The sequence below is a fragment of the Lithobates pipiens genome, unplaced genomic scaffold (genome assembly GCF_037356315.1).
Source record: "Lithobates pipiens isolate NorthernLeopardFrog02 unplaced genomic scaffold, aLitPip1_a1.2 Scaffold_35, whole genome shotgun sequence".
In the NCBI taxonomy this organism is placed as follows: Eukaryota; Metazoa; Chordata; class Amphibia; order Anura; family Ranidae; genus Lithobates; species Lithobates pipiens.
In genome coordinates, this window is record NW_027507811.1 from 13526437 (window position 1) to 13554305 (window position 27869).

Sequence of the window (27869 nt, forward strand, 5' to 3'; positions counted from 1 at the left end):
GGGGTTAAACAACAGAGTATCTTGATTATTGTAGCCAGGTGCTCAGTCAAGAATGGAGAGTGGGAGGAACACTGGCTACAGCTGCTCTTTGTAGCTGCTGCCCTGCGGTGCTGAACTAATTAACAGCTATATCATCCAGAGGAGGGAGCTGCTGAGTAAGAATAGTTCAATAGACTGAGTCAGGCAGCACCGCACTGTGGGAACTGTAGTCCAGAGGAGAGAGACTCTACTGTAATCAAGAGCTTTTGAACTGCATTTCCCAGAGAGGAGATGTCAGAAACCATGAAACCAGACCGAGACAGAAGTACACTTAAATCACACTTGTTTAATAATAAAAGTAAAAAGAACAAACATAGTCAAAAACATAGCCAACGTTCAGTAACCGGAACGGATAGTCAGCCAAGCCAGAAGTCAGGGATCAATGTAGTGTAACAGCTAGCAGGATCTGGAGCCAGAAGGGAGGTCAGCAAAGCCAGTCTCGAACAGGATCGCAGGAGATAGTCTCTGTGATGTTGACCAAGGCAAAGGGAGAGCTCCTCTGGACTGGATGGCTTAAGTAGGCAGGACTGACTAGCAGGATATCATCAACAGTTGAGTAACTGTGGAGAGAGATGGGAGCTGGCAATTTGCAGACAGCTGAGTGGCCAGCTCAGAGAAGGAAGGGCTGAGCCCAGCCATGACAGGAGATTGCCGGGAGGAGAGGAAAGATTTGCTTTTTCCTGGGCTGTGCAAGAACTAACTTTTGCTGGGGACCACAGAGTGGATATCGCTGTCCAGCATGCACCGTCACTGCTGCATATCGGCGGTCAGAGCGAGATCCTGAGTGCTGAGTCCAGCCAGAATCACCTGGATGCAGAGCTGAAATATTGTTGGGACTAGTAAGTTCCTGCTGTGGAGACTGAGCCCTTTACGAGCTGACCATACAGCCATCTAGTAGCCTTATTGCTGCCTACAGGCTTGACTGAAACTCTTACTATGTGCGCCAACAGTACAGCTGGGCCCCACCGCTAGCCGGCTGAAGAGTTAGGACTAAAGACTATCCCTTTACAGCAGCTACAGAGAGACTTTCACCTATTGCTTATGTTAAGAGGCACCTCTCAGGGGACATTGCACCATATCCTAGCCCTCCTCCTAGACTGCACTCTAGACTAGTTATACACTATATTTCCAAAAGTATTGGGACACCTGCCTTTACACGCACATGAACTTTAATGGTATCCCAGTCTTAGTACGTAGGGTTCAATATTGAGTTGGCCCAAACTTTTTCAGCTATAACAGCTTCAACTCTTCTGGGCTGATCACAAGGTTTGTCAAACATTCCCATAGACACCCTCCTAAACCTTGTGATCAGCCCAGAAGTGTTGAAACTGTTAAAGCTGCAAAAGTTTGGGCCAACTCAATATTGAACAATATTGAGTGTGTCTATGGGAATGTTTGACCGTTCTTCCAGAAGAGCATTTGTGAGGTCAGGCACTGATGTTGGACGAGAAGGCCTGGCTCGCAGTCTCCGCTCTAATGCATCCCAAAGGTGTTCTATCAGGTTGAAGTCAGGCCAGCCAAGTTCCTCCACCCCAAACTCGCTCCATCCACGTCTTTCTGGACCTTGCTTTGCGCACTGGTGCGCAGTCATGTTGGAACAGGAAGGAGCCGTCCCCAAACTGTTCCCACAAATTTGGGGGGCGTGAAATTGTCCAAAATGTCTCGGTATGCTGACACCTTAAGACAGGGATATGGACCTCCAGCTGTTGCAAAACTACAAGTCCCATCATGCCTCTGCCTCTGGACATCATGCTTGTGGCTTTCAGAGTCTTGCTATGCCTCATGGGACTTGTAGTTCTGCAACAGCTGGAGGTCCGCTAATTGCATATCCCTGCCTTAAGAGTTCCCTTCACTAGAACTAAGGGGCCAAGCCCAACCCCTGAAAAACAACCGCCACGCCACAATCCCCCCTCCACCAAGTGATTTGGACCAGTGCATAAAGCAAGGTCCATAAAGACATGGATGAGCGAGTTTGGGGTGGAGGAACTTGACTGGCCTGCACAGAGTCCCGCCCAGAGCCCACCCAGTTGTGTGACATTAGTGAAGTAATATTCGCCAATGTCTTCCTGTTTCTCCTCCCCGGGCCAATCAGGAAGCAGGACCTGAGACCCGATTGGCCAGGAGTCCTGAGACCCCGATTGGCTGCAAGTCCTAAGTCTTGATTAGCCGGGAGGAGAAGCGACCGCCGGGACTCGGGAAGAGACGCAGGGAGGAGGAAGTCACCAAAGCCGCGACCTGGATGGGGTAAGGGCAGGGCTGGCAGGGGGCGATGCGACAATTGAGTGATGGGGGGGGGGGGAAGCGGTGTGGTTGGTGGGTTGGATGGATGGGGGGGAGGCTGGCTGGCTGGGTAGGGTTGCCACCTCATCCCTTTAAACCCGAACACATGAAGTACACAGGTTCTTAGACTAATTTAACGCAGATGAGACACCAAGTCAGTTTAATTACCACCGTAATTGGCCACGGAACCTGTGTAATTAATATGTGTTCGGGTTTAAAGGGGTGAAGTGGCAACCCTATGGCTGGGCGGTGGCTGAGGGGGGACCACGGCACCAGCTGCCCCTGGTGGGAAAAAGTTGTGTTAGAAAAATAGAAGAAAAACATGGATAGAGGAAAAGGCTATATATATAGGCGGCGCGGAGAATTTTATTTTATTTTTTTGTTGGATTTTGTTGTTGTTTTTAGGTATTGCATTGTGAATAATGACATGCATTTATTTCCCCAAATATTTTAGTATTTTTTCCCCAATTAAAAAAATAAAACAAAAATAAAAATACAAGTAATAAAATATTTAAAATGTAGATAAAATGTAAAAAAATATAATTATATATAAAAAAAAAAAAAATGTATGCAAATTTGATACCAAATTACTGGCCTATCTGTCGCCCCCGCCCCAAAAAATATGTTATCGCAGACTTCAAACTCTTAAAGGTATACACCAGACACCACCAAAAATGAAAAAAAAAAAAAAAAAAAACTCAGGCACTCAGGGGGTTAAAAAAAAAAAAAGCACGATTGCATGCAGTTTGTAGTTTGGCCATCAGGTGGCGATGTGAGATCACACAGGAAGAGGCCAAAAAAAAAACAAAAAAAAACAGGGAAATGGTGGTGGGGTTGGCGGAGTGGAGAGGAGACTTTGCTGGAAGTGGCAGTAGAGGAGGTAATAAGATCTCATTTTCTATTCATATCCCCCCTCCCCCGGGTAGGATGTGCGATTAGGCGGACGTATCGCAGAGATATGTGGAGGGGGGGAGATGTGAGGAACACAATTCCAGGTTCCTGGCTTGGGCCAAACATGGAGATGGCAGGAAATGGTGACAGTGAGGCCTAGAGACCGGCCTAGAGAGCGATATGGTGAGGACTCGGGAGGGATGGGCCGGGACTGGTTGGGGGGGTAGGGTGGCCACCTCATCGCTTTAAACCTGAACACATGTGAAGTAGTCGGGTTCTGAGGATAATTGAATGCAGATAAGACACCAAGTGAGTTTAATTATCACCTTAATCAGCCCCAGAACCCGAGTGATCAATGTGTGATCAATGTGTGATCGGGGATGAGGTGGCGGCTCTAGGAGGGTCATACTTTGGGTGCTACAAGAACCTTCAAGTGAGCGACCAAAGATGGAGGACTTCACACTGTGGTCATACATTTTCTCCTCTGTGGGGGGGGGGGGGGGCGGCGGCCTTAGCTCTGCTCCTGTGTGGGGGGGCTCTGCTCCTGTGTGGGGGGGCTCTGCTCCTGTCTGGGGGGCTCTGCTCTTCTATCCTCCTGTGGGGGGCTCCTCTCCTCTGTGGGGGCTTCACTCTGCTTCTCTGTCCAATGTCAGGGGGGGCTTCTGTCCTCTGTGGGGGGGGGGGGGGGCCTCCGCTCTTCTGTCCTCTGTGGGGGGGGGGGCTCAGCTCTGCTCCTCTGTCCTCCTGTGGGGGGCTCCGCTCCTCTGTCCTCTGTGGGGGCTTCACTCTGCTTCTCTGTCCAATGTCAGGGGGGGCCTCCGCTCTTCTGTTCTCTATGGGGGGCTCCTCTGTGGGGGGCTCTGCTCTTCTGTCCTCTGTGGGGGGCTCTGCTCTTCTGTCCTCTGTGGGGGGCTCTGCTCTTCTGTCCTCTGTGGGGGGCTCTGCTCTTCTGTCCTCTGTGGGGGGCTCTGCTCTTCTGTCCTCTGTGGGGGGCTCTGCTCTTCTGTCCTCCTGTGGGGGGCTCTGCTCTTCTGTCCTCCTGTGGGGGGCTCTGCTCTGCTCTTCTGTCCTCCTGTGGGGGGCTCTGCTCTGCTCTTCTGTCCTCCTGTGGGGGGCTCTGCTCTGCTCTTCTGTCCTCCTGTGGGGGGCTCTGCTCTGCTCTTCTGTCCTCCTGTGGGGGGCTCTGCTCTGCTCTTCTGTCCTCCTGTGGGGGGCTCTGCTCTGCTTTTCTGTCCTCCTGTGGGGGGCTCTGCTCTTCTGTCCTCCTGTGGGGGGCTCTGCTCTTCTGTCCTCCTGTGGGGGGCTCTGCTCTTCTGTCCTCCTGTGGGGGGCTCTGCTCTGCTCTTCTGTCCTCCTGTGGGGGGCTCTGCTCTGCTCTTCTGTCCTCTGGGGGGGCTCTGCTCTTCTCCTCTGTCCTCTGTGGGGGGCTCAGCTCTGCTCCTCTGTTCTCTGTGGGGGGGGGGCTCAGCTCTTCTGTCCTCTGTGGGGGGGGGGCCTCAGCTCTGCTCCTCTGTCCTCCTGTAGGGGGCTCCGCTCCTCTGTCCTCTGTGGGGGCTTCACTCTGCTTCTCTGTCCAATGTCAGGGGGGGCTCCGCTCTTCTGTTCTCTATGGGGGGCTCCTCTGTGGGGGGCTCTGCTCCTTTGTTCTCTGTGGGGGGCTCTGCTCCTCTGTTCTCTGTGGGGGGCTCTGCTCCTCTGTTCTCTGTGGGGGGCTCTGCTCCTCTGTTCTCTGTGGGGGGCTCTGCTCCTCTGTTCTCTGTGGGGGGCTCTGCTCCTCTGTTCTCTGTGGGGGGCTCTGCTCCTCTGTTCTCTGTGGGGGGCTCTGCTCTGCTCCTCTGTTCTCTGTGGGGGGCTCTGCTCTGCTTCTCTGTCCTCCTGTGGGAGCTCAGCTCTGCTCCTCTGTCCTCCTGTGGGGAGCTCAGCTCTGCTCCTCTGTCCTCCTGTGGGGGGCTCAGCTCTGCTCCTCTGTCCTCCTGTGGGGGGCTCAGCTCTGCTCCTCTGTCCTCCTGTGGGGGGCTCAGCTCTGCTCCTCTGTCCTCCTGTGGGGGGCTCAGCTCTGCTCCTCTGTCCTCCTGTGGGGGGCTCAGCTCTGCTCCTCTGTCCTCCTGTGGGGGGCTCAGCTCTGCTCCTCTGTCCTCCTGTGGGGGGCTCAGCCCTGCTCCTCTGTGGGGGGGCTCAGCCCTGCTCCTCTGTGGGGGGGCTCAGTTCTGCTCCTCTGTCCTCCTGTGGGGGGGCTCAGTTCTGCTCCTCTGTCCTCCTGTGGGGGGCTCAGCTCTGCTCCTCCTGTGGGGGGCTCAGCCCTGCTCCTCCTGTGGGGGGCTCAGCCCTGCTCCTCCTGTGGGGGGCTCAGCCCTGCTCCTCCTGTGGGGGGCTCAGCCCTGCTCCTCTGTGGGGGGGCTCAGCTCTGCTCCTCTGTCCTCGTGTGGGGGGCTCAGCTCTGCTCCTCTGTGGGGGGGCTCAGCTCTGCTCCTCTGTCCTCCTGTGGGGGGCTCAGCCCTGCTCCTCTGTCCTCCTGTGGGAGGCTTCACTCTGCTTCTCTGTCCAATGTCAGGGGAGGCTCTGTTCTGCTCCTCTGTGGGGGGGGGGGGGGGGGGGGCTCCGCTCGTCTGTTCTCTGTAGGGGGCTCCGCTCTGCTGCTCTGTGAGGGGAGGCTGTGCTTCTCTGTCCTCCTGTGGGGGCTCCACTGTCCCCTATAGGGCCCCCATTCCTCCCCCTGTATCATCCACAGCATTAACCCATACTGAACCCTTTAGTAATATTGGCACTTTCTATGATTTTCTCCATTTTGTTGTCACACTAGGGTGACAACGCTCAGTGCACTGTATCTATGGAGAGTTGTCACCCTAGGATGGGGATACGGGAGATCAGAACCGCCATGTGATGTGCTCTGGATAACCCCACCCCCTCCCCTACCCATTTGGCCAATCAGGTGAGTTTGCGGTCATGTGACACCCTGGTTTCCAAACCTTCTTCCCCCTGGACTTCATTTTGTGCGAGGACTTCTTCAAACCCCAAGTCTCTGCAGCATTGGCCCTTCAGTTACCATCCTTTGTTTTATTAACCCGAGGTGTGCCGAGTAAATCTGGCCTTGCAATGCCTCATGGGACTTGTAGTTCCTGCAACGGCTGGCCGGCCACAGGTTGAGCGCCCCATGACGTAACGCGTAGGGTGGGGCCAGGCCCTGTTTACACTGGCATTAAATCCAGGTGTTTTTGAGGCTTGTTTTTCTCAAGTCATCTTCCAGGACGGCACACCTGAGAGATGAGAGGCTCCTCCCTACAGGAAACACAATCAATCGACAGCTGTTTTAAGTCCCCACCCTTCCCCTTGATCCTCAGTTTTTTGATTGTGTTTCTCCCTACACAGCGAAACTGTTTGTTTTTTTCCAAATGACCCGAAGCCTGGGGCTGGTGGTCTCCCCCTGGGAGCCGGACCACAAGCCTGGGAAGCCTCTGGGTCTGGTAGGATATTCTTGTCCTTCCTGGGGGGTTCCCCTATCTTTTCCTCAGGGCGGGCAGCAGAAATTGGAAGAGCCGCCCTGAGAGCTGAAGGACCCTGGGTACAGTGGTGTACCCAGAACTTCAGGGGCCATTATCCTGTCTCCCCCTCCTTACCTGTACAGGTGGCTGTTCAGACGGGGGTGCTGGCCATCGGTTCTTTCCAGGGGGATCTTGTCCCCGACTCCTGGGTCCCCGGTAGCTCGCGTGGGCTGCCGGAGAGGGAGCGTGGCAACAAGCACCCGCGTCATTTTCAAACTTCGGGAAAATGGCAGCGGCGTTCTTACCCAGGAGGGAAGGCTGAGAGTCAGTAGGAGCAGGCGCCCACATCCTCCTTTCTCTAGAGCGAGGAGGCACCAGTTTACTACGGTGGATGTCTGCCTTAACCACCTCAGATATGAAGATGGGAATGAGGAATGGAAGGCATTGCCCCCCCCCCATGTATATAGACTGACTGACTGGTACAGTGCAGGACACAGCCTAACCTAGCACCTCCCTATGGGGACAGCAGTTGGGGGGGGGGGGAGCACGTTGGCGGCTATCCTCCTTGCGTGTGGACCATAAGGATGGAAAAGCAAGCCCGCTGGCTGTGGCAAAAAGAGGAAGACGACAACGGTGAGTACTTTACTTTCCTTTTGCCGTGGGAAATTATCTGCAAAATCCCCAATTCCAGCCAGAGGGTTTCTGGGCATTTGAGATCTCACCTGGGGTCTGGATTCAAATAGCCCTTAAGCTTCTGCTAAAAACACCAGCCGCAGCTCCCTCTTGCATCAGAGAAGCTGTATGGTGGACAGGTGGTGCAGAGGAACAAGTGTGCCTAAACCACCTCAGATGAGAAAGAGGTAGGTAGGCCATTGCTCCCCCTTCCCCGTGTATATACTGACTGGTGCAGTGCAGAACTTGGGGTCGGGATACAAATAGCGCAGACGCCACTGCTAAAACCACCAGCCACAGCTCCCTCTTACAGCAGAGACACTGTGGTTATCGCAGCAGTAGGTTGCCAGCCTCTCCCTACATGCCCAGTTGTGGTACATTTAGTAGGGATGAATATAGCGTACAGAGGGGACCTGGTAGATACAAAGTTACTTACAGGCCAGGTATACCACTGAACAGGTTATTAATTGGGCAGTGGTTGGTGGATTCAGAAGCTCCCCTGGTCAGCAGGTGCACTAGGTTACCGGCCCTATTAGCCCAGCTGCTAGGAATCTGAAGTTGCTTCACAATGTTTAAAAGCTGACCTAACATTCAAGGATGGGCAGAGACCAAGCTACTGTGTGGCACAGTAGGGGTTCCCTTGTCACAGATCCTCCTTTTGGGGGTTGCCTGCTATAGTTAACTTTCATAAGCTCCAACCTCCCACTCCACCTTTACACTGTGTTTATATTATAGTGTAGGAGGTAAGAAGAAACTTTTTTTATTGGTTTGGGCTACAATCCACTCAGTGGCAGATCTAAAGGCGATTCACCATAGATCGCTCCCTACATCCTTTTAATTGAGGATTTTCTGTGCAAACCTATGCAAGAGCTACATAATTGATTGTTTGAAGCCTGCAAATAGCTATTTACCTCCCAGGCTAAACTGGTAACCACCTCTTCTAGAGAGGTCTTAAATTGGTCTCTAGGGCTGGGCTCATTGAGACTTTAGTTGCTAATCAGCACCACCTGGATTTGTGCTGGCTAGCGTTTGCTCAGTCTATGGAGGTAAGGTAGGACAACAACTACTACTAATAGTAGGGTGTCCAACCATTTTAGGATCTGTTCCTTCACTGGTGGTGAAGGTTTAGTATCTACAGCCCAGGCTATGCCTATGAAATAAATTGCCTGTTGGTTATTTCATAAAGGGATAGACCATGACTCCTCATTGGCTGCACACCAGTAGATCAGTAGTGAAAGTTTGTCCTTGCTGGGATGTTTTTGTGGCACAGCAGAAATACACATTGAGATTTGTGACATCTCTGCTTAATAAGGACTATATTGCTGTACATCAGAAATGCACTGCACTGAAGCTTGTTTTCTGTCCTTTATATACTAAAGGTACTGCTTTGTTTGGCTACAGATCAGAAAAATACAACAGTGAAGGTGGTCTGTACTTTCTGGTTTTGTGTTGCACAGCAGAAATGCACATCATTGAGTCTGGTGACATCTCTGCTCATAATGGATATATTGCTGCACATCAGACATACACAAGATTGAGGTCTGTCTGTGGGGCTTTGTGTCCTGTTTTACTGCCTTGTTGGTTACTTATCAGAAAGGCAGCAGTGAAGTCTGATGGTCCTGATTTGCGTGGCGCTGTGCTGATTCAGACAGTGCTATTAACAGCAATGGCTGCCGAGTTTAAACATGCGATTTGACATGTTGAGTCGCATGACAAATCATTTCAATATGGATGTGCTATCTCTATTCATAGTGTTTTATTGTTGCACATCAGATTTATACAGCATTAAGGTCTGTGAGGTTTTTGTGTCCTGTATTATTGCCTTATCAGAAAGGCAGCAGTGAAAATTGATGGTTCGAATTTGTTGGGCTACATAGTAGAAATACAAATTGAACCCCTGCCAGGTGTAGTACATATACTGCCTTTGGTAATCCGTGTAGCACCAAAAAGTGGTGTTGTGCTGATTTTAGCCAATGCGATTTGACATGTTGAGTCGCAAGGCCAAATCGCTTCAATATGGATGTGCTATCTCTATTCAGAATTGTTATATTGTTGCACATCAGACATATACAAGATTGAAGGTTGTCTGTCCTTTTATGTCTTGCATATACTGCCTTATTGGCTGCATATCAGAAAGGACACAGCAGTGAAGGTTGCTTGTCTTTTTCTGATTTTGTTTTTGCTGCTCAGCTGAGAGACACATTGAGGATGGTGGCCTCTCTGCTCAGTATTGGTATATTACTACACATCAGACATACACAAAGATTGAATGTTTGTGTCCTGTATGTCCTATATTTACTGCCTTATTGTTTGTATATCAGGCTAAGCAGTGTTTCTCATGGATCTACCTTTCTGCATCTTGGGGATACACAGCAGGGGTTTGTTGGCTGCAATCCTCCAGGGAGTCACAGCATTGGGGACCCCTTACTTGTTCGACCTGAAAATTGCTATTTGTTTTTTTCCCTGCGACCTGTGTAATCTTGAGGTCTGTGGATCCAGGAATCAGGGACTGCTGGTGTCGCACAGACACAAATGGTACCCATTGGAAGCCATAGTATATGACTTCTCATGCGTCTTGCAGTCCCAAGTCGCAGGTTGGGTCGCACAGGTGTGGGAACCCTAAACTTATCTGTCCCTTCTGATTGAGGTTTTGCTACACAGCAGGAATACTCATCATGACGTTATTGTTTTATTTTGCAGCAGACCAGAAAGATTGCAGCTGTAAAGGCTGTCTGTCTTTTTCCTCAGTGTCTGCTTTTATGTTGTTGCACAGCAGAAATACTCAAGATTGAAGCTTGTTGGTGCTTTCTGTTTCAGAAAAACACAATGCTGCAGGTTGCTTGTGTCCTTTCTCAGTGTTGGTTCTATCTGAACTACACTACAGAAGTGCATGACGGAAAGGATTGTCTTGTGTTCCATATTTTTCCCTGTGGCATAGCAAAAATGCACAACACGGGAGTTTGTGTTCATATTAATCTTATAACTGTGGTGGTTTGTCAGAAATACACAACATAGAAGTTTGGGTCTTTCTGTCTTTATAGCCTTGTTTTGCTGTACATAGGTAAAGCACAACAGTAAAGGGGGTTCCTGTCCTTTCCGTATTTATATATCAGTTATGACCTAGCTAGCTGCACTAAAGAAATACGCAGCATTTAGGGTTTGCTTGAGTCTTAATGTTTTTACATCTTGGCAGCACATCAGAAAACCAGACTATGAGGACTGTTTGTCTACGTTGAGGTTCAGATTTGGGTCTCTTCCCATATTTGATATATTGGTTTAGCTAGTCACACACTCAGGCACACAACATTGTTGTCTATGCTTGTGTCCTTTCTGTCTAAATCTATTGTGCCGTGCCCACAATCTATGATCATTTTATTTGTGATATTAATAATACATGTATCACCTTTTTGTATTTCAGCCTTCTTTTCCATGGAGGGGCCAGGAGTTCGGGCTGCAGCTGCCACATGTCAGAAAACCTTGACCACTTGCATTCAGGGATGCCAGAACCATTTCCTAGGGTTGAAGCCCTGTAGGGTTATGGGACACTGGAGGAAGGGGATAATGAATCGCCCTGTTTAGTAAGAACTTGGAGAGTTCTGTTCAGAGGAGTATTAGGGCCCAAGGATGAAGTATAAAGATGTATACCCGATCGAATAGGTTTCGGCTCGGTGCATGGCCTTCATTTTGCCCTTTTAGCAAAACTAGACATAGCAATATGGGTAGTCTACTCCTGCTAGGGACTTTAATCTCCTGAAGAAGGCTCTCAGGCGTAAGTAAGGACATAGATTGGGGCGTGCCTTAAACCCAGGGTTCAAGCTTCTGTTAATCTATTTCCCTTAAGTAGGCTTCCCTTTAGTCTTTTGCTGACATAAAGATAAAAAGGAAGCAGTTTTATTTCCCTCAACAGGATAGTGTTAAGACAGGCCCTCTTATTGATTAATGTAGTGTCCTTGTCTTACACAGGTCTCTTATTTATCTTTTTAGTGGTTCTAAGTAGCACCTACAGGCATAATAGGCCATGGTTGTTAGATGTGTGAGATAGGCAACATTGCTAACCTACAAGTTTAACATGTTTTCTGATTCCATTTTTAAGAGCCCATTTCACCTAGATACTGCATCTGAAGCGGAAAAGGCAGGAACATCTGTGGAGCAGACCTGCAGATCAGCCGCATGATCCAGCTAAGATGCCTTCATCAAGCATATGAGCGTATGGAATGGAGGTAAAGCTCACTGCAGAGCCAAGGTTCGCCAAGAGGGTTTTGCAGTGGCCCCACCCTAAGGTAGGCCTGAGGTACTTGTTTATCCTCTCAGGTGTGCCGTCCTGGAAGATGACTTGAGAAAAGTACCAGTTACTTACCGGTAACTGTCTTTCTGGGAAATCTTCCAGGACGGCAGGCCTACTTCCCGCCCGTTGGAGGAGGGAAAATTCTAGAACACTAGAAGGTGAGTACCTATGAGGAATGATTTCCCTTGTGAACCTGGTTCAGGAGTTACTTCTCTACAAACTGAGGATCAAGGGGAAGGGTGGGGACTTAAAACAGCTCTCGGTTGATTGTGTTTCCTGTAGGGAGGAGCCTCTCATCTCTCAGGTGTGCCGTCCTGGAAGATTTCCCAGAAAGACAGTTACCGGTAAGTAACTGGTACTTTTTAACCCCCAAAGCGCCTCATAAAACGTCTGCAGTTGATAATATGGACAGCACACAGAGGTCTTCACATTATCAAAACATGAAGTCACGTGTTTTGAAGCATCTCAGCTTCTTCCATTCAACTCTATGGTAACATGCCAGAAACACGTTGGGTCTTGTTCACAAAAAAAAAAAAAAATGGAGGCACCTGGGACACGTTTTTAACGCACATTGGGCGTTTGGGGAGCTTTTTCGATGTGCATTCAACACTCGTAAAATGCGCCGAGCAACGCACATTTAGAAGTTTTAGGCTCCTTTTTCAAATTTCTTTGACTTGGGATACGACTTGTGAGACCCCCCCAAGTCGCAGGACATGTGAAATTCAATGTAGGTCTATGAGAGCCTTTCCTAGTGAAGCCGCTGAAGTCGGTGCGACTTCTTCAGAATAGGTTCCTGCACTAATTTGGTCCTTCTGAAGAAGTCTATTGAGAAATCATGTCAAGGCCAGTGAGGGTGCGGACACCGGGGAGAGTTTTTTTTTTTATTTTTTTTATTTTTTTCCTTCAAAATTCGGAGAGTTCACATTGGAGACTTTTTTTCAAAGCTCCTCCCACAAAAAAAAAATGGTGACCTCACAGTCCTGGTCACATGTTTTTTTGCTTCACTTCAAAAATGATCCCCCATGTCACTTTCTTGGTGCTTCAAAGCATCTACAAAACCTCCAAAGCACTGGAAGCTTTTGAGAGGCTTTTTTTTTTTTCAGCATTAGCCTCGCTTTGCTTTGGAGGTATTGCAAGTATGAGATATCCCAGAATGCACTGGGAAACCAAAAAACTAACCAGAAAGACGTCATTAGCAGTCACTTCCGGTTCATCTGTATATGTTCTGGGAGTGTCTGGTGCAGACGCCACATCGGGTGTGCATTATGAAGGTGAAGCGGGGTCTGGAGCCGAGCGAAGCAGCAGCACACATGGTGTGCAACATCGGAACGCTATAGAGGAAGGTGACTGGGGACTGGAGAGAGAGAGGACTGATCGGCGGAGGATCAGTAGAGCTGGGGGACCAGAGCAAGAGAAACAAGCAGACGTCGCACTTGGTGTGCAGCATGGGAACGCTATAGAGGAAGGTGACCGGGGACTGGAGAGAGAGAGAGGACCGATTGGAGGAGGATCAGTAGAGCTGGGGGACCAGAGCAAGAGAAACAAGCAGACGTCGCACTTGGTGTGCAGCATGGGAACGCTATAGAGGAAGGTGACCGGGGACTGGAGAGAGAGAGAGGACCGATTGGAGGAGGATCAGTAGAGCTGGGGGACCAGAGCAAGAGAAACAAGCAGACGTCGCACTTGGTGTGCAGCATGGGAACGCTATAGAGGAAGGTGACCGGGGACTGGAGAGAGAGAGAGGACTGATTGGAGGAGGATCAGCAGAGCTGGGGGACCAGAGCAAGAGAAACAAGCAGACGTCGCACTTGGTGTGCAGCATGGGAACGCTATAGAGGAAGGTAACTGGGGACTGGAGAGAGAGGACTGATTGGTGGAGGATCAGTAGAGCTGGGGGACCAGAGCAAGAGAAACAAGCAGACGTCGCACTTGGTGTGCAGCATGGGAACGCTATAGAGGAAGGTGACCGGGGACTGGAGAGAGAGAGAGGACTGATTGGAGGAGGATCAGCAGAGCTGGGGGACCAGAGAAGGAGAAACTAGCAGATGTCACATGGTGAGCGGCATGGGTGCAATATAGTGGGAGGTGAGTGGGGACTGGAGAGAGAGGAGGATCAGCAGACTTAAGGGTCTCTACTGGGGGTGGTCAACAGAGCTGGAGGTTACAACTGAGGAAGGTTTAGCAGAGCTGGGGGTCACTACTGAGGAAGGGCATCAGCAGACCTGGGAGTACTACTGAGCAGGGGATCAGCATTGCTGGGGTTACTACTGACCATGGCATCAGCAAAGTTGGAGGTTACTACTGAGTGAGGGATCAGCAGAGTTGGGGGTTACTACTGAGTGAGGGATCAGCAGACCTCACTATTTTTTTTTTTTTATAAATAAGAGGTCAACGGTGCTTGGACATAATAGAACTGCTCCTCCTGGGCGAATGGTTGTCCACATGTACACACCAATTGGCCTCCACCTTTTTAAAATTTGCTTCAATCTCCAGCAAGGCATTAAATCGGAAAAACTGTTCCATAGCGTAAAACTTTATCGATTTACAAGGTGGAAAATGTACTTAGAATTTCTTGATATAATAAAAAGCAGAACATCCACAGATACTATTTCAGTATACGTTCCTCTAGGAAATCCAAGATGGCGCCTCGTACAACGTGATGATATCACGCCTACCTGACGAGTTGCGTCCCTCCTGGACCTTCTCAAGGTCTTTCACTTATTATAATGGTGTGCCTTGAATTAGTCGTGTTTTTTTTTTTTTTTTTTTTGTGTGGTTGCTATGGTTGCCCACATTATTTTTACTGATTTTTTTAATTAACATCTGTCTACAGCTCCAGTGAAAATTTTAATTGTTACGATCTACTTCTACTTTTATGCAGTGTTATGAAGGAGTGAAGAAGGCAGATATCCATCAGTCATCCCCCCCATGTGCCATTTCCACCTCGGTCCCTGAGGAACACCAACAAAAAAAGATTCCCGAGGTCACCAACAAGATCTTTGAGCTGCTGACAGGAGAGGTGAGGAGGATTCTGGGAATTCTGGGACATTATCCAGTAACAGACAAGGGATGTGTCTGGATGGTGACTGTATCATTGTGTGTGTCAGGTTCCTATAAGGTGTCAGGATGTCACTGTCTATTTCTCCATGGAGGAGTGGGAGTATTTAGAAGGACACAAGGATCTCTACAAGGACGTCATGATGGAGAATCAGCCGCCCCTCACATCACCGGGTAAGAGGAGACTTTATTGTAAAGGAGAGAGCAGTACGGAGGCTCCACCTAGATCCCCCATCATCTGATAAACACATAGAAACAATGTATTCAGTCAGTGTGTGTGTTTCCTACAGATGGATCCAGTAATGGGAACCCACCAGAGAGATGTCTCTGTCCTCTGTATTCCCAGCTAACAGTGGGGCCCAAACTGTGCAGTGGTGCACATGTTGTCTTCTCTTTAGGACTGCATGCAATGATTACTTTAATGGCTGTAAGGGAAAGGCAGTCTCTGGTTGTTTTGAATCACTAGCAGTGGAACAAAAACACAGTTGAATCCACTAACGAGTCCTGGTATATCACAAACCTTGTCCTGGGTGCTTGGTGGTCTGCAGTCTTTAGGGTCCTGATCCTTGGTGGCTTACCTCTCTGGTGCAGGAACAGACAAGTCCAAACAGAGCAGTACGGAGGCTCCACCTAGATCCCCCCCATCATCTGATAAACACATAGAAACAATGTATTCAGTCAGTGTGTGTGTTTCCTACAGATGGATCCAGTAATGGGAACCCACCAGATAAGACCATCCCTCACCATCATCAGGTAGGTGGTTCACAATCCATTAATGGTCATGTTACGCTTTTAATAGGAGTTGCACTGTTGCATTTAAGACTATTTTCATTATATATTCAGAGTGGAAGCCTGAGCAATTTGAATGTCGATGTCAAAGAAGAGATCAAAGAGGAGGAGGATGAGGTCGGTGTGATGGACAAGTTTTTAGAAGGGCACAAGGATCTCAATGTGACGGAACCACCCGTTGACAAAAATCCTTCAGAGAGCTGTCCCAGTCTTTCTCATTCTTTGGACGGTACACAAGAAGGTCACAACTACACACATCATTATCAGGTAAATTGGACTGAGTGTTTTTAAGACGTGAAAGTGCCTCAAAACTCTTGAGTTGATCCTACAAGCCAATGTTCTTCTAGGCCAGGGATCTGCAATTAGCGGACCTCCAGCTATTGCAAAACTACAAGTCCCATCATGCCTCTGCCTCTGGGTGTCATGCTTGTGGCTGTCAGTCTTGCTATGCCTCATGGGAGTTGTGGTTCTGCAATAGCTGGAGGTCCACTAATTGCATATCCCTGTTCTAGGCGGTGTCACAATTCTTTGTATTTTGAATATGTTATTTTGTATCATTTTATGGTCTCAGAATGAAGACCACACGGATATAAAGGCTGAGGTGAAAGAGGAAGAAGGAAAGCCATATGTGAAGGATGATCAGCTGTCTACAAAGGAGAATGGAACTTTGGTGGTCATTAAGGAGGAGGAATCTTTTCTGGATAGCAGTTCAGGTAAACAATTTCTAAATGCAGAAAAAACATTTACAGTATATGCTTCATTTTCCAAGAGTCTGTGTTTCCTTCATCAATATAACATCACATTCCCAACAAATGAGGAGGAGATACTGTACACCATATGAAAGATCCATCTCCATTCCTCAATATAACGTCATGTTCCCAACAAATGAGGAGGAGATACTGTACACCATATGAAAGGTCCATCTCCATTCCTCAATATAACGTCATGTTCCCAACAAATGAGGAGGAGATACTGTACACCATATGAAAGGTCCATCTCCATTCCTCAATATAACGTCATGTTCCCAACAAATGAGGAGGAGATACTGTACACCATATGAAAGGTCCATCTCCATTCCTCAATATGACGTCATGTTCCCAACAAATGAGGAGGAGATACTGTACACCATATGAAAGGTCCATCTCCATTCCTCAATATGACGTCATGTTCCCAACAAATGAGGAGGAGATACTGTACACCATATGAAAGGTCCATCTCCATTCCTCAATATAACGTCATGTTCCCAACAAATGAGGAGGAGATACTGTACATCATATGAAAGGTCCATCTCCATTCCTCAATGTAACGTCATGTTCCCAACAAATGAGGAGGAGATACTGTACATCATATGAAGAGATCAGTAAAAACAATTCTGTAATAGGTCAATATACTTGAATGTATTTCAAGAAAAAGAAAAAAAGGAATTCAAAGAAAACCTGTGATCGGACTTTAAAGGGACAACAAACACGAGACATGAAAGAAGTAATAAAAATCACATATGGAAATAGAAATCAATGCATGATGTGAGCCCTAATGCGTCTACGCGTTTCGTTGTACACATCTTCAGGACACATTTGGGGTTCAGAAATTGCAAAGAAGAGAAGGATCTCACTATCTTGCAGGAGGATCACGTAAATACATGTTAATCAATCAGTGATTGGACAGAAAAAGTTTTCCAATAAAGAAAAACTTATGAAAATGCTCAGGGGCAATCGAAGCTGAATACCACCGAAACCTATAGAGGCCACCTGTGAGCTGATCATCAAAATCTCATTGAACAGGGGAATAATAGATGGGAGATGTTGTGGGCTGTGATGAATAGATCAAAAAGGATCCTTAAGTCACCAAAAAAGACCATAGGTAGAAGCCTAACTATTTATCCAATATGGTGGATCCAGATCCCAACTAGCATCATACCAAATAAGTATTTGGTGGTATCGCAAAAGTCCCCCAGGGGGAGATAGTGATAGATAGTGAGATCCTTCTCTTCTTTGCAATTTCTGAAGCCAAATGTGTCCTTAAGAAGTGTACAACGAAACGCGTAGACACATTAGGGCTCACATCATGTATTGATTTCTATTTCCATATGTGATTTTTTTTATTTTTTATTTTTTTTTATTACTTCTTTCATGTCTCTGGTCTTTATACTATATGTACTTTTCAATAAATGTTAAATATTTTTTTGTACTCCCGGTGTTTGTTGTGCCTTTAAAGTCCGACCACAGGTTTTCTTTGAATTCCCCTTTTTTTTTTTTTTTTTTTTTTCTACTTGTGAGTGCTTTTTCTCTTTTTTTTTTTTTTTTTTTTATTTGAATGTATTTCAATAATAAATTCTTTTTTTTTTACCAGCAGATGGACATGGTGCCAATGAGAAGATGCAGCCAGGGGAACATCCGTTTTTATGTTCAGTGTGCGGGAAATTTTTCACATCCGAGGCAGATTTTAACAGACATCAAAGACGACACGTTGAAGTGTGGCCCTACACGTGTAAAGAGTGTGGCAAATCTTTCCAAAAGAGATCGCAGTTTACCAGACATATGAGGAATCACACAAACGAGAGGCCCCACTCGTGCTCGGAGTGCTCTCGATGTTTTAAATTGAAGAGTCACCTGATGGCACATCTCAGACTTCACAGAGGCGACACCCCTTTCTCGTGCGCACAGTGCGGAAAATCTTTTACATCCAGGTCGCGGCTTTTTAGGCATCGGATGTATCACATTGGCGTGCGGCCCTATTCGTGTTCGGAGTGCGGGAAGTCTTTCACGGAGAAGTTCATGCTTGTCCATCATTTGAGAGTTCACACCGGCGAGAGGCCTTATCCTTGCCCGGAGTGCGGTCAACGTTTTAAGGATAAAAGCGTTCTGAAGGGGCATCTGAGGGTTCACACCGGAGAGACCCCCTTCCAGTGCCCTGTGTGCGGGAAATGTTTTACGCGGAAAGATATCCTCACCATACACCAAAGGAGCCACTTGGACAAATTGCCGTACACATGCGAAGAGTGCGGGAAAGGTTTTACGTGGAAGAGCACCTTCATCAGTCACCAGAAAACCCACACTGGCGAGCAGCCTTTTTGCTGCACAGAATGCGGCAAACGGTTCAGCCAAAGATCTTCTCTTTCGCAGCATCTGAAGCTTCACTCAAATGACGCTTCGTTGGCGTGTGCAGAGTGCGGGAAATCGTTTGAAACGAAATACGAACTTGGCATACATCGGAGAGGTCACACGGGCCAGGAGGTCTTTTCGTGTTCGGAGTGCAACAGGTGTTTTTTGCAGAAGGGACACCTTCTTATCCACCAGAGGAGTCACACGGGCGAGCGACCTTATACCTGTCCGGAGTGCGGCAAATCTTTCTCGCGGAAAGGAAACCTCCTTACGCACCAGAGGATCCACACGGGCGAGCGCCCTTTTTCCTGCTCGGAGTGCGGGAAGTGTTTCCCTCAAAAAGGATATCTGATTCAACACCAGAAAAGCCACGAGGGCGACCGCCCTTTCTCCTGCCTGGAGTGCGTGAAGTACTTCAAAACCAAATCTGAACTCCTCCTGCACCAGAGAGGTCACAACGGCGAGAAGGTCTTCTCCTGCCTGGAGTGCGAGAGGTCCTTCCTGAAGAAGTGGCAACTCGTCGAGCACCAGCGGGTTCACACCGGCGAGAAACCTTTTTCCTGTTCGGAGTGCGGGAGACATTTCTCGCACAAGGCCAGCCTCAAAACGCATCAGAAGCTTCACACCGGCGAGAAGCCATTTTCCTGTTCGGAGTGCGGGAAAAGTTTCTTGCAGAAAGGACATTTAACGAAACATTATAAAACCCACTCCCATTCCTGCCAGCCGAAAAATGTTTCTTAGCCTTTTTATAGGATGGGTTATTGTTTTTCATGGCATACGCGAGAAAGATCTAAAGCTTAAAGGCTTGTTCTTCTAAAAACTGATCTTCGGAGTTGTCAAGAGTTGATCATCTCCAAGTAATCCAATCGGAACTGTAATGTCACTGCTGGAAAATTGGTCCTCAAATATTCATAATTGGATTTCAAATTTTCAGATTTAAGAGCCGAGGAATATGTGTAGTGATACCACTGAATAAGTCAAAGGTTTGACCACACGGAAGGTTCCAAGTTAGGTCTTCTTCTCTCTGTTTATTTCTCAGAAATTTGCATGTAATAATAAAGAATTCCAATTGGCACAACTCGAAACGCAGCGTGTAGAATGATGGGAGAGATGACCACCATTTCCAAATAATCTTCCTATTTCTAAGAGATGGGGGGTGCGGAAGGACATTCCAAAGCTTGATGGGGTTCAGAGGCTTCAGTTATACTTGCCCAAGGCATAGACAGTCCTGTAGGACAAAACTTACCTTTTGACAATGCTTTTGAGACCTTCATTTTGACAATCCTGTTGAGTCCTTTGGTGACCAAGCCCTGGTGGAAAATCTTGGCAAGACCTACCTTTTTGACAGTCCCGTTCAGCCTTTTGGCTACAAAGACCTTCCTTTTTTGACAATTCTGTTCAGTCCTTTTGGCAAGCAAGCCCCTGGTGGAACATCTTGGCAAAACCCTTTTCTTTTTAATGGCACTGTTCAATCTTTTGGCAGCCAAGCCCTGGTGGAAAGTCTTGGCAAGACTTGCCTTTTGATGACAGTCCCGTTCAGTCCTTTTGACTACCAAGCCCTACCTTTTTGACAATCCTGTTCAGTCCCTCTGGCGACCAAGCCCCGGTGGGAAATCTTAGCAAGACCTTCGTTTTTAATGGCCCAGTTCAGTTCTTTGGCTACTAAGCCCTAGTAGAAAATCCTGGCAAGTCCTATCTTTGATGGTGTCGAAGAACATACTGAAACTTGATGGGGTTCAGAGGCTTTGGTCTATGTCTTCGGCAAGTAAAATTGTTCTGCACTGCCAAAGACTAAGCTACACAGCCCCGGTAGAAAATCTTGGCATGATCTACCTTTGACAGGCTTCAATTTTACTTGCCGAAAGCGTAGACCATTCTGCAGGGCCAAAGAGTAAGCTACAAAGCCCCGGTAGAAAATCTTGGCATGATCTACCTTTTGACAGTTCTGTTTGGTCCTTTTGGCTACCATACCCTGGTGGTAAATTTTTGGCAAGACCTACGTTTTTAGTGGTACTGTTCAGTCTTCTGGCTTCTAAGGCCTGGTGGAATATCTTGGCATGTTCCACCTTTTTGATGGTGTGGAAGGATATACCGAAGCTTGATGGGGTTCAGAGTCTTCAGTTTTTACTTGCCAAAGGCATAGATAGTCTTGTAGGGCCAAAGAGTATAATTTTAAGCTACAAAGCCCTAGTAGAAAATTTTGGCAAGATCTACCTTTTGACAGTTCCGTTCAGTTCTTTGTCTACTAGACTCTGGTGGAAAATCTTGGCAAGACCCACTGTTGATGGTGTGGAAGGACATCCCGAAACTTGTTGGGGTTCAGATGCTTTAATTTTATTTGCTGAAGGCATAGACAGTCCTGTAGGACAAAACTTACCTTTTGACAATGCTTTTCAGTCCTTTGGCTACCGAGACCTTCATTTTTGACAATCCTGTTGAGTCCTTTGGTGACCAAGCCCTGGTGGAAAATCTTGGCAAGACCTACCTTTTTGACAGTCCTGTTCAGCCTTTTGGCTACAAAGACCTTCCTTTTTTGACAATTCTGTTCAGTCCTTTGGCGAGCAAGCCCCTGGTGGAACATCTTGGCAAAACCCTTTTCTTTTTAATGGCACTGTTCAATCTTTTGGCAGCCAAGCCCTGGTGGAAAGTCTTAGCAAGACTTGCCTTTTGATGACAGTCCCGTTCAGTCCTTTTGGCTTCCATGACCTACCTTTTTGACAATCCTGTTCAGTCCTTCTGGCAACCAAGCCCTGGTGGGAAATCTTAGCAAGACCTTCGTTTTTAATGGCCCAGTTCAGTTCTTTGGCTACTAAGCCCTAGTAGAAAATCCTGGCAAGTCCTATCTTTGATGGTGTTGAAGAACATACTGAAACTTGATGGGGTTCAGAGGCTTTGGTCTATGTCTTCGGCAAGTAAAATTGTTCTGCAGGGCCAAAGACTAAGCTACAAAGCCCCGGTAGAAAATCTTGGCATGATCTACCTTTGACAGGCTTCAATTTTACTTGCCGAAAGCATAGACCATTCTGCAGGGCCAAAGAGTAAGCTATAAAGCCCCGGTAGAAAATCTTGGCATGATCTACCTTTTGACAGTTCTGTTTGGTCCTTTTGGCTACCATACCCTGGTGGTAAATTTTTGGCAAGACCTACGTTTTTAGTGGTACTGTTCAGTCTTCTGGCTTCTAAGGCCTGGTGGAATATCTTGGCATGTTCCACCTTTTTGATGGTGTGGAAGGATATACCGAAGCTTGATGGGGTTCAGAGTCTTCAGTTTTTACTTGCCAAAGGCATAGATAGTCTTGTAGGGCCAAAGAGTATAATTTTAAGCTACAAAGCCCTAGTAGAAAATTTTGGCAAGATCTACCTTTTGACAGTTCCGTTCAGTTCTTTGTCTACTAGACTCTGGTGGAAAATCTTAGCAAAACCCACTGTTGATGGTGTGGAAGGACATCCCGAAACTTGTTGGGGTTCAGATGCTTTAATTTTATTTGCTGAAGGCATAGACAGTCCTTTAGGACAAAACTTAACTTACCTTTTGACAATGCTTTTCAGTCCTTTGGCTACCGAGACCTTCATTTTTGACAATCCTGTTGAGTCCTTTGGTGACCAAGCCCTGGTGGAAAATCTTGGCAAGACCTACCTTTTTGACAGTCCTGTTCAGCCTTTTGGTTACAAAAGCCTTCCTTTTTGACAATTCTGTTCAGTCCTTTGGCGAGCAAGCCCCTGGTGGAACATCTTGGCAAAACCCTTTTCTTTTTAATGGCACTGTTCAATCTTTTGGCAGCCAAGCCCTGGTGGAAAGTCTTAGCAAGACTTGCCTTTGATGACAGCCCTGTTCAGTCCTTTGGCTTCCAAGACCTACCTTTTTGACAATCCTGTTCAGTCCTTCTGGCGACCAAGCCCTGGTGGGAAATCTTAGCAAGACCTTCGTTTTTAATGGCCCAGTTCAGTTCTTTGGCTACTAAGCCCTAGTAGAAAATCCTGGCAAGTCCTATCTTTGATGGTGTTGAAGAACATACTGAAACTTGATGGGGTTCAGAGGCTTTGGTCTATGTCTTCTGCAAATAAAATTATTCTGCACTGCCAAAGACTAAGCTACAAAGCCCCAGTAGAAAATCTTGGCATGATCTACCTTTGACAGTTCTGTTTGGTCCTTTTGGCTACCATACCCTGGTGGTACATTTTTGGCAAGACCTACGTTTTTAGTGGTACTGTTCAGTCTTCTGGCTTCTAAGGCCTGGTGGAATATCTTGGCATGTTCCACCTTTTTGATGGTGTGGAAGGATATACCGAAGCTTGATGGGGTTCAGAGTGTTCAGTTTTTACTTGCCAAAGGCATAGACAGTCTTGTAGGGCCAAAGAGTATAATTTTAAGCTACAAAGCCCTAGTAGAAAATTTTGGCAAGATCTACCTTTTGACAGTTCCGTTCAGTTCTTTGTCTACTAGACTCTGGTGGAAAATCTTGGCAAGACCCACTGTTGAGGGTGTGGAAGAACATCCCGAAACTTGTTGGGGTTCAGATGCTTTTAATTTTATTTGCTGAAGGCATAGACAGTCCTGTAGGGCCAAAGAGTAAGCCACAAAGCCTTAGTATAAAATCTAGGCAAGATCTACCCTTGACAGCTCTGTTCAGTCATTTGTCTACTAGGCCCTGATGGGAAAATCTTGGGAAGACCTACCGTTTTAATGGCCAAGTTCAGTTCTTTGCCTACTAAGTCCCAGTGGAACATCTTGGCAAGACCTACTATTTAACGGCCCAGTTAAGTCCTTTGTCTACTAAGCCCTAGTAGAAGATCTTGGCAAGACCCTCCTTGGATGGTGCGGAAGGACATACTGAAGCTTGATGGGGTTCAGAGACCTCAACTTTACTTGCCAAAAGCATTGAAATTCCTGTAGGCCCAAAGAGTAGCTCATTTTAAGCTGCAAAGCCCTGGTAGAATAACTTGACAGAACCTACATTTGACTGTTCTGTTCAGTCCCTTGGCTGGGCCCGGGTAGAAAATCTTGGCTAGACATATTTTGTAATGGCACTGTAAGTCATTTTGGTTACCAATCCCTGCTGGAAAGTCTTGGCAAGACCTACCTTTTGGTAGTTCTGTTCAGTCCTTTGGCTACAAAGCCCCGGTGTAACATCTTGGCAAGACATTCTTTTTAATGGTCCAGTTCAGTCCTTTGAATACTAAGCCATAGTAGAAAACCTTGACAAGACCTCTGACAGATCTGTTCAGTCCTTTGACTACCACGGCCCGGTAGACCATCTTGACAAGACCTACCTTTTTTTTTTTTTTTTTTTTTTTTGGTCTACTAGGCCCCTTTCCTGGAAAATCTTGGAAAGACCTACCTGTTGATGGTCTTGTTCAGGCCTTTGGCTACAATTTTTTTTTTTTTTTTGACAAATGAAGATCTTAAAATCAACCAGTCCCAGCCTTTACATTTCAAAATATAATGGGGTTCAATAGGGGCAATCTTATAAGAGGGGTGGAGAGTTTATTCAGTCCTCAGGCTACTAAACCCCATTGGAAAATATTGGCCAAGCCCACCTTTTGATGGTCCTGTTCAGCCCTTTTGGCTACTAATTTTTTGGCAAGTGGCAGTCCTCAAGTCAACCTGTCCAAGAGTGGCCAACTCAAACTGAGAATGTCCTGGGGTTCAGTGGGGGCTATCTTATTATAGGGGTGAAGAGTTTATTCAGTATCTTAAGAGGCGGCTATTTGGATATGATTCTTCTAGAAAGAAGGGCAGCTCGGCAGAGATCTGATTAGGTTTTGGAGATAGCAGTCGGTATAAAGAACCACCAAGTGAGCAAACCTCTACAAAGGCCTGGGGAATAGATGAGTACCCTGAATAGGACCTACCGTTTAGGTTTTTGGTAGGCCTGTTCAGCCCATTAGCTGTTAATTTTTAATAATCAAGGGTCTTAAAGTAGAACTGTTTCAAACTAAATATATATGGAAAAAAGTAGAGGTCTCCTCTCCATGTCAAAACGATGAGTAGATCCTATAGATTTAGCAATCTGGTGTAATTAGCAAATCTCCACTTTTCCTATAAGAGCCATCTCTGGTCCTGTACCCTCTTACCTCCCTAATGTCCCCTATTGGTCTATTAATCTGATAAGCAGTCTGACCAATAGCGAGGCTCAAAAGGAGACTCGGGCCAAGCTCGATATTCAGTAAAAAGTTCATAATAGGCAATTCCTAACTCCTCTTAGAAAAGTCCATCATTGTCCCACCTCATAAGTATTGCTGCTGGCCATCATTGCAATAGGGAGAAGGGCTGGGGGGGACCAGGTCTGACTTTTACAGGAAACCTTGAGACCTTTTAGCTAACTCCTGCTTGGTCCATCTCTGGATCTACAGATATTTTGATGCTGATGTGTTTTTCCCATTATATGTTGACTTTGAATTGCCCAGATTGGTGATGGGCTTGTTTTTGAGCCTCATTAGTACCATAGAGGTACAACCCACCCAAACAGGCTACAAGAAATGTTTGAGTTGTAGAAAGGCACTGTTGAGTAGGGCCCCCCCCTCAAAAAAAAACACCCCCTGGACTGTCCAAAATGACCTGTTTAGGTTTTGCCTGTAGTATTGGTACTTCCAAAATTTGGTTCCTGTTTGATGGCCATGCCTTGTTCCTTCAACAGGAAAACAAGCTGAATACAGTCAATTGGGTTACCATATTCCTACACCCTTTACTTGGAGGCCTGTACGGTCAGCGGTTAACCTATAGCTGGTTAATATGGAACATCACCATTAACACTATCCTGACCTCCTGAGCTCAAACCTTGAATATTGGTTCCACCATCACTTTCCATTTGGTCTTGTCTTTTGCCAAGTTGATATTCTGCTATAACCTGGATGTCATCTCTCCACCATGTTCGTCTCCTCCCTGACCCTTTATTTACCTTGCTCCCTTCCACAACCTCGCATAGCTCTTCTACTGCTGAGTTTATTGGGATATGGCCCCAAATAATTTTATTTTCTCATGAATATTACTTTCAATACACTTGAGTTTTTTTTCTTCATTTGCGGTTTAATGACTCTTTGGAGCCGTGATCCGAAGAGTCATGATTCTTATTTTTGTAGAGCCATCGAGAGGGAAAACCTTTTTTTTGCCATACCGGAGAACAGACCAGGCTTGTATTTGTAGAAGTCTTTCTTTTCTTTGTGCTTGGAGGAAGATTGTTCCTCATAAGCTCTTTGTATCTCCAGAAACTTTGGTCTTGGTGATTCCAGCTTTGATGTCAACCTCTACTGCAGTCAAAGGTCAACTGACCAACCGCCCCATGACAGTCGCCTTTTCTGGTCAGTCCTACACTAGCTAAAGATGAGATCAAAATCAACTCGCCAACCCATGGTTGTCCCCCTTTCTGTGGCCAGTTCTACACTAGCTAAAGGTCAACTGACCAACCACCCCATGGTTGTCCCCTTCTTTGGCCAGTCCTACACTAGCTAAAGATGAAGTCAAAGATCAACTGACCAACCACCCCATGGTTGTCCTCTTCTGTGGTCAGTCCTACACTAGCTAAAGATGAAGTCAAAGATCAACTGACCAACCACTCCATGGTTGTCCTCTTCTGTGGTCAGTCCTACACTAGCTAAAGATGAAGTCAAAGATCAACTGACCAACCACCCCATGGTCGTCCCCTTCTTTGGCCAGTCCTACACTAGCTAAAGATGAAGTCAAAGATCAACTGACCAACCACTCCATGGTTGTCCTCTTCTGTGGTCAGTCCTACACTAGCTAAAGATGAAGTCAAAGATCAACTGACCAACCCCCCCATGGTTGTCCCCTTCTTTGGCTATTCCTACACTAGCTAAAGATGAAGTCAAAGATCAACTGACCAACCACCCCATGGTTGTCCCCTTCTTTGGCCAGTCCTACACTAGCTAAAGATGAGATTAAAATCAACTCGCCAACCCATGGTTGTCCCCCTTTCTGTGGCCAGTTCTACACTAGCTAAAGGTCAACTGACCAACCACCCCATGGTTGTCCCCTTCTTTGGCCAGTCCTACACTAGCTAAAGATGAAGTCAAAGATCAACTGACCAACCACCCCATGGTTGTCCTCTTCTGTGGTCAGTCCTACACTAGCTAAAGATGAAGTCAAAGATCAACTGACCAACCACCCCATGGTCGTCCCCTTCTTTGGCCAGTCCTACACTAGCTAAAAATGAAGTCAAAGATCAACTGACCAACCACCCCATGGTTGTCCCCTTCTTTGGCCAGTCCTACACTAGCGAAAAATGAAGATTTTGGCAATGTGAGATCTGGTGCTCAGATTTTGACCCATAATTGGCCTGTAGTGACTTGGGCCCAGTCTCTCGGGATACAGTGGAAGCTCCATCTGTAATGTTTTGTCACCAGCTGACTAGACAGAGGTTATCTATACCGGAAAAATTGGACTATAGATTATAATGATTTATTGTGATAATATATTTTTTTTTTTCCCTATCGGCAAGCTTGTGATTTTGCAAAAAGAATGTTGATTGCACTGTCGACTTTACAATCGTCATTGGTGGATATAAATCAAGTGGTTTCTTGAGTGGCATAGGGCTATTTGTAACACGTTGTAGTTACAGACAGCAGGTTTATAGAATGTAATTGTTTGTTGTATGGAAATGCATAGTTCAACGAGCCAACCAATAAAGAAAATTCTATGTTGTGTGTGACTCTCTCTTTTGTGTCTCTCGCGCATGTCCAAAGTCTGGCCCATGGGCCGATTGTGGCCCGTGTTCCGGGTCATTGGACGACTGTTCTGTCTATCGTAGGAGGTGGGACTTTGTAATAAAGAGGCCGTCAAGTAAACAGGAGATTCTCTTGTATGTAATGTCAGGCTCTAATCTCCGCCCCCCCCCCCTCCGCGGCTGCAGAGGGGCACCGGTGAGGCTGCAGATGGGCACCGGTGAGGCTGCAGATGGGCACCGGTGAGGCTGCAGATGGGCACTGACCCTTGCTTCACAGTTCCTTATTTTTTCCTGAAACTTCCCTCTTAAAGTGAAGGTGCGTGTTATATATGCCGATAAATACGTATATCCAAATAACACACCCAAGCTCATCCTTAGTCCTGAGCGACGCTCTGGGATTAGTTGGGGGCCACAAAAGAGATAGAGATATATATATATATATATATATATATATATCTATCTATCTATCTATCCAAATAACACACCCGAGCTCATCTCTTCACCACACACTGCCATAAAGGCAGGAGAGTTCTTGTTGGGCCGTGTATTAGTCCTCGGATGAACACACTTACACCGAATTTTAATGGTTCAAAGA

At 46.9% G+C, this 27869-nt stretch overlaps 1 protein-coding gene across 1 annotated transcript; it reads left to right on the top strand.

Annotated features, from left to right (window-relative positions):
* Positions 1 to 3093: 3093 nt before the first annotated feature.
* On the top strand, positions 3094 to 27252 carry LOC143955660 (uncharacterized). Its single transcript, XM_077465762.1, has 7 exons — positions 3094 to 3199; positions 14528 to 14665; positions 14754 to 14877; positions 15404 to 15456; positions 15547 to 15759; positions 16064 to 16205; positions 17842 to 27252. Exons 3-7 carry the CDS (start codon positions 14793 to 14795, stop codon positions 19332 to 19334), a joined length of 1986 nt encoding a protein of 661 aa, XP_077321888.1. The 5' UTR covers positions 3094 to 3199; positions 14528 to 14665; positions 14754 to 14792; the 3' UTR covers positions 19335 to 27252.
* Positions 27253 to 27869: the final 617 nt, after the last annotated feature.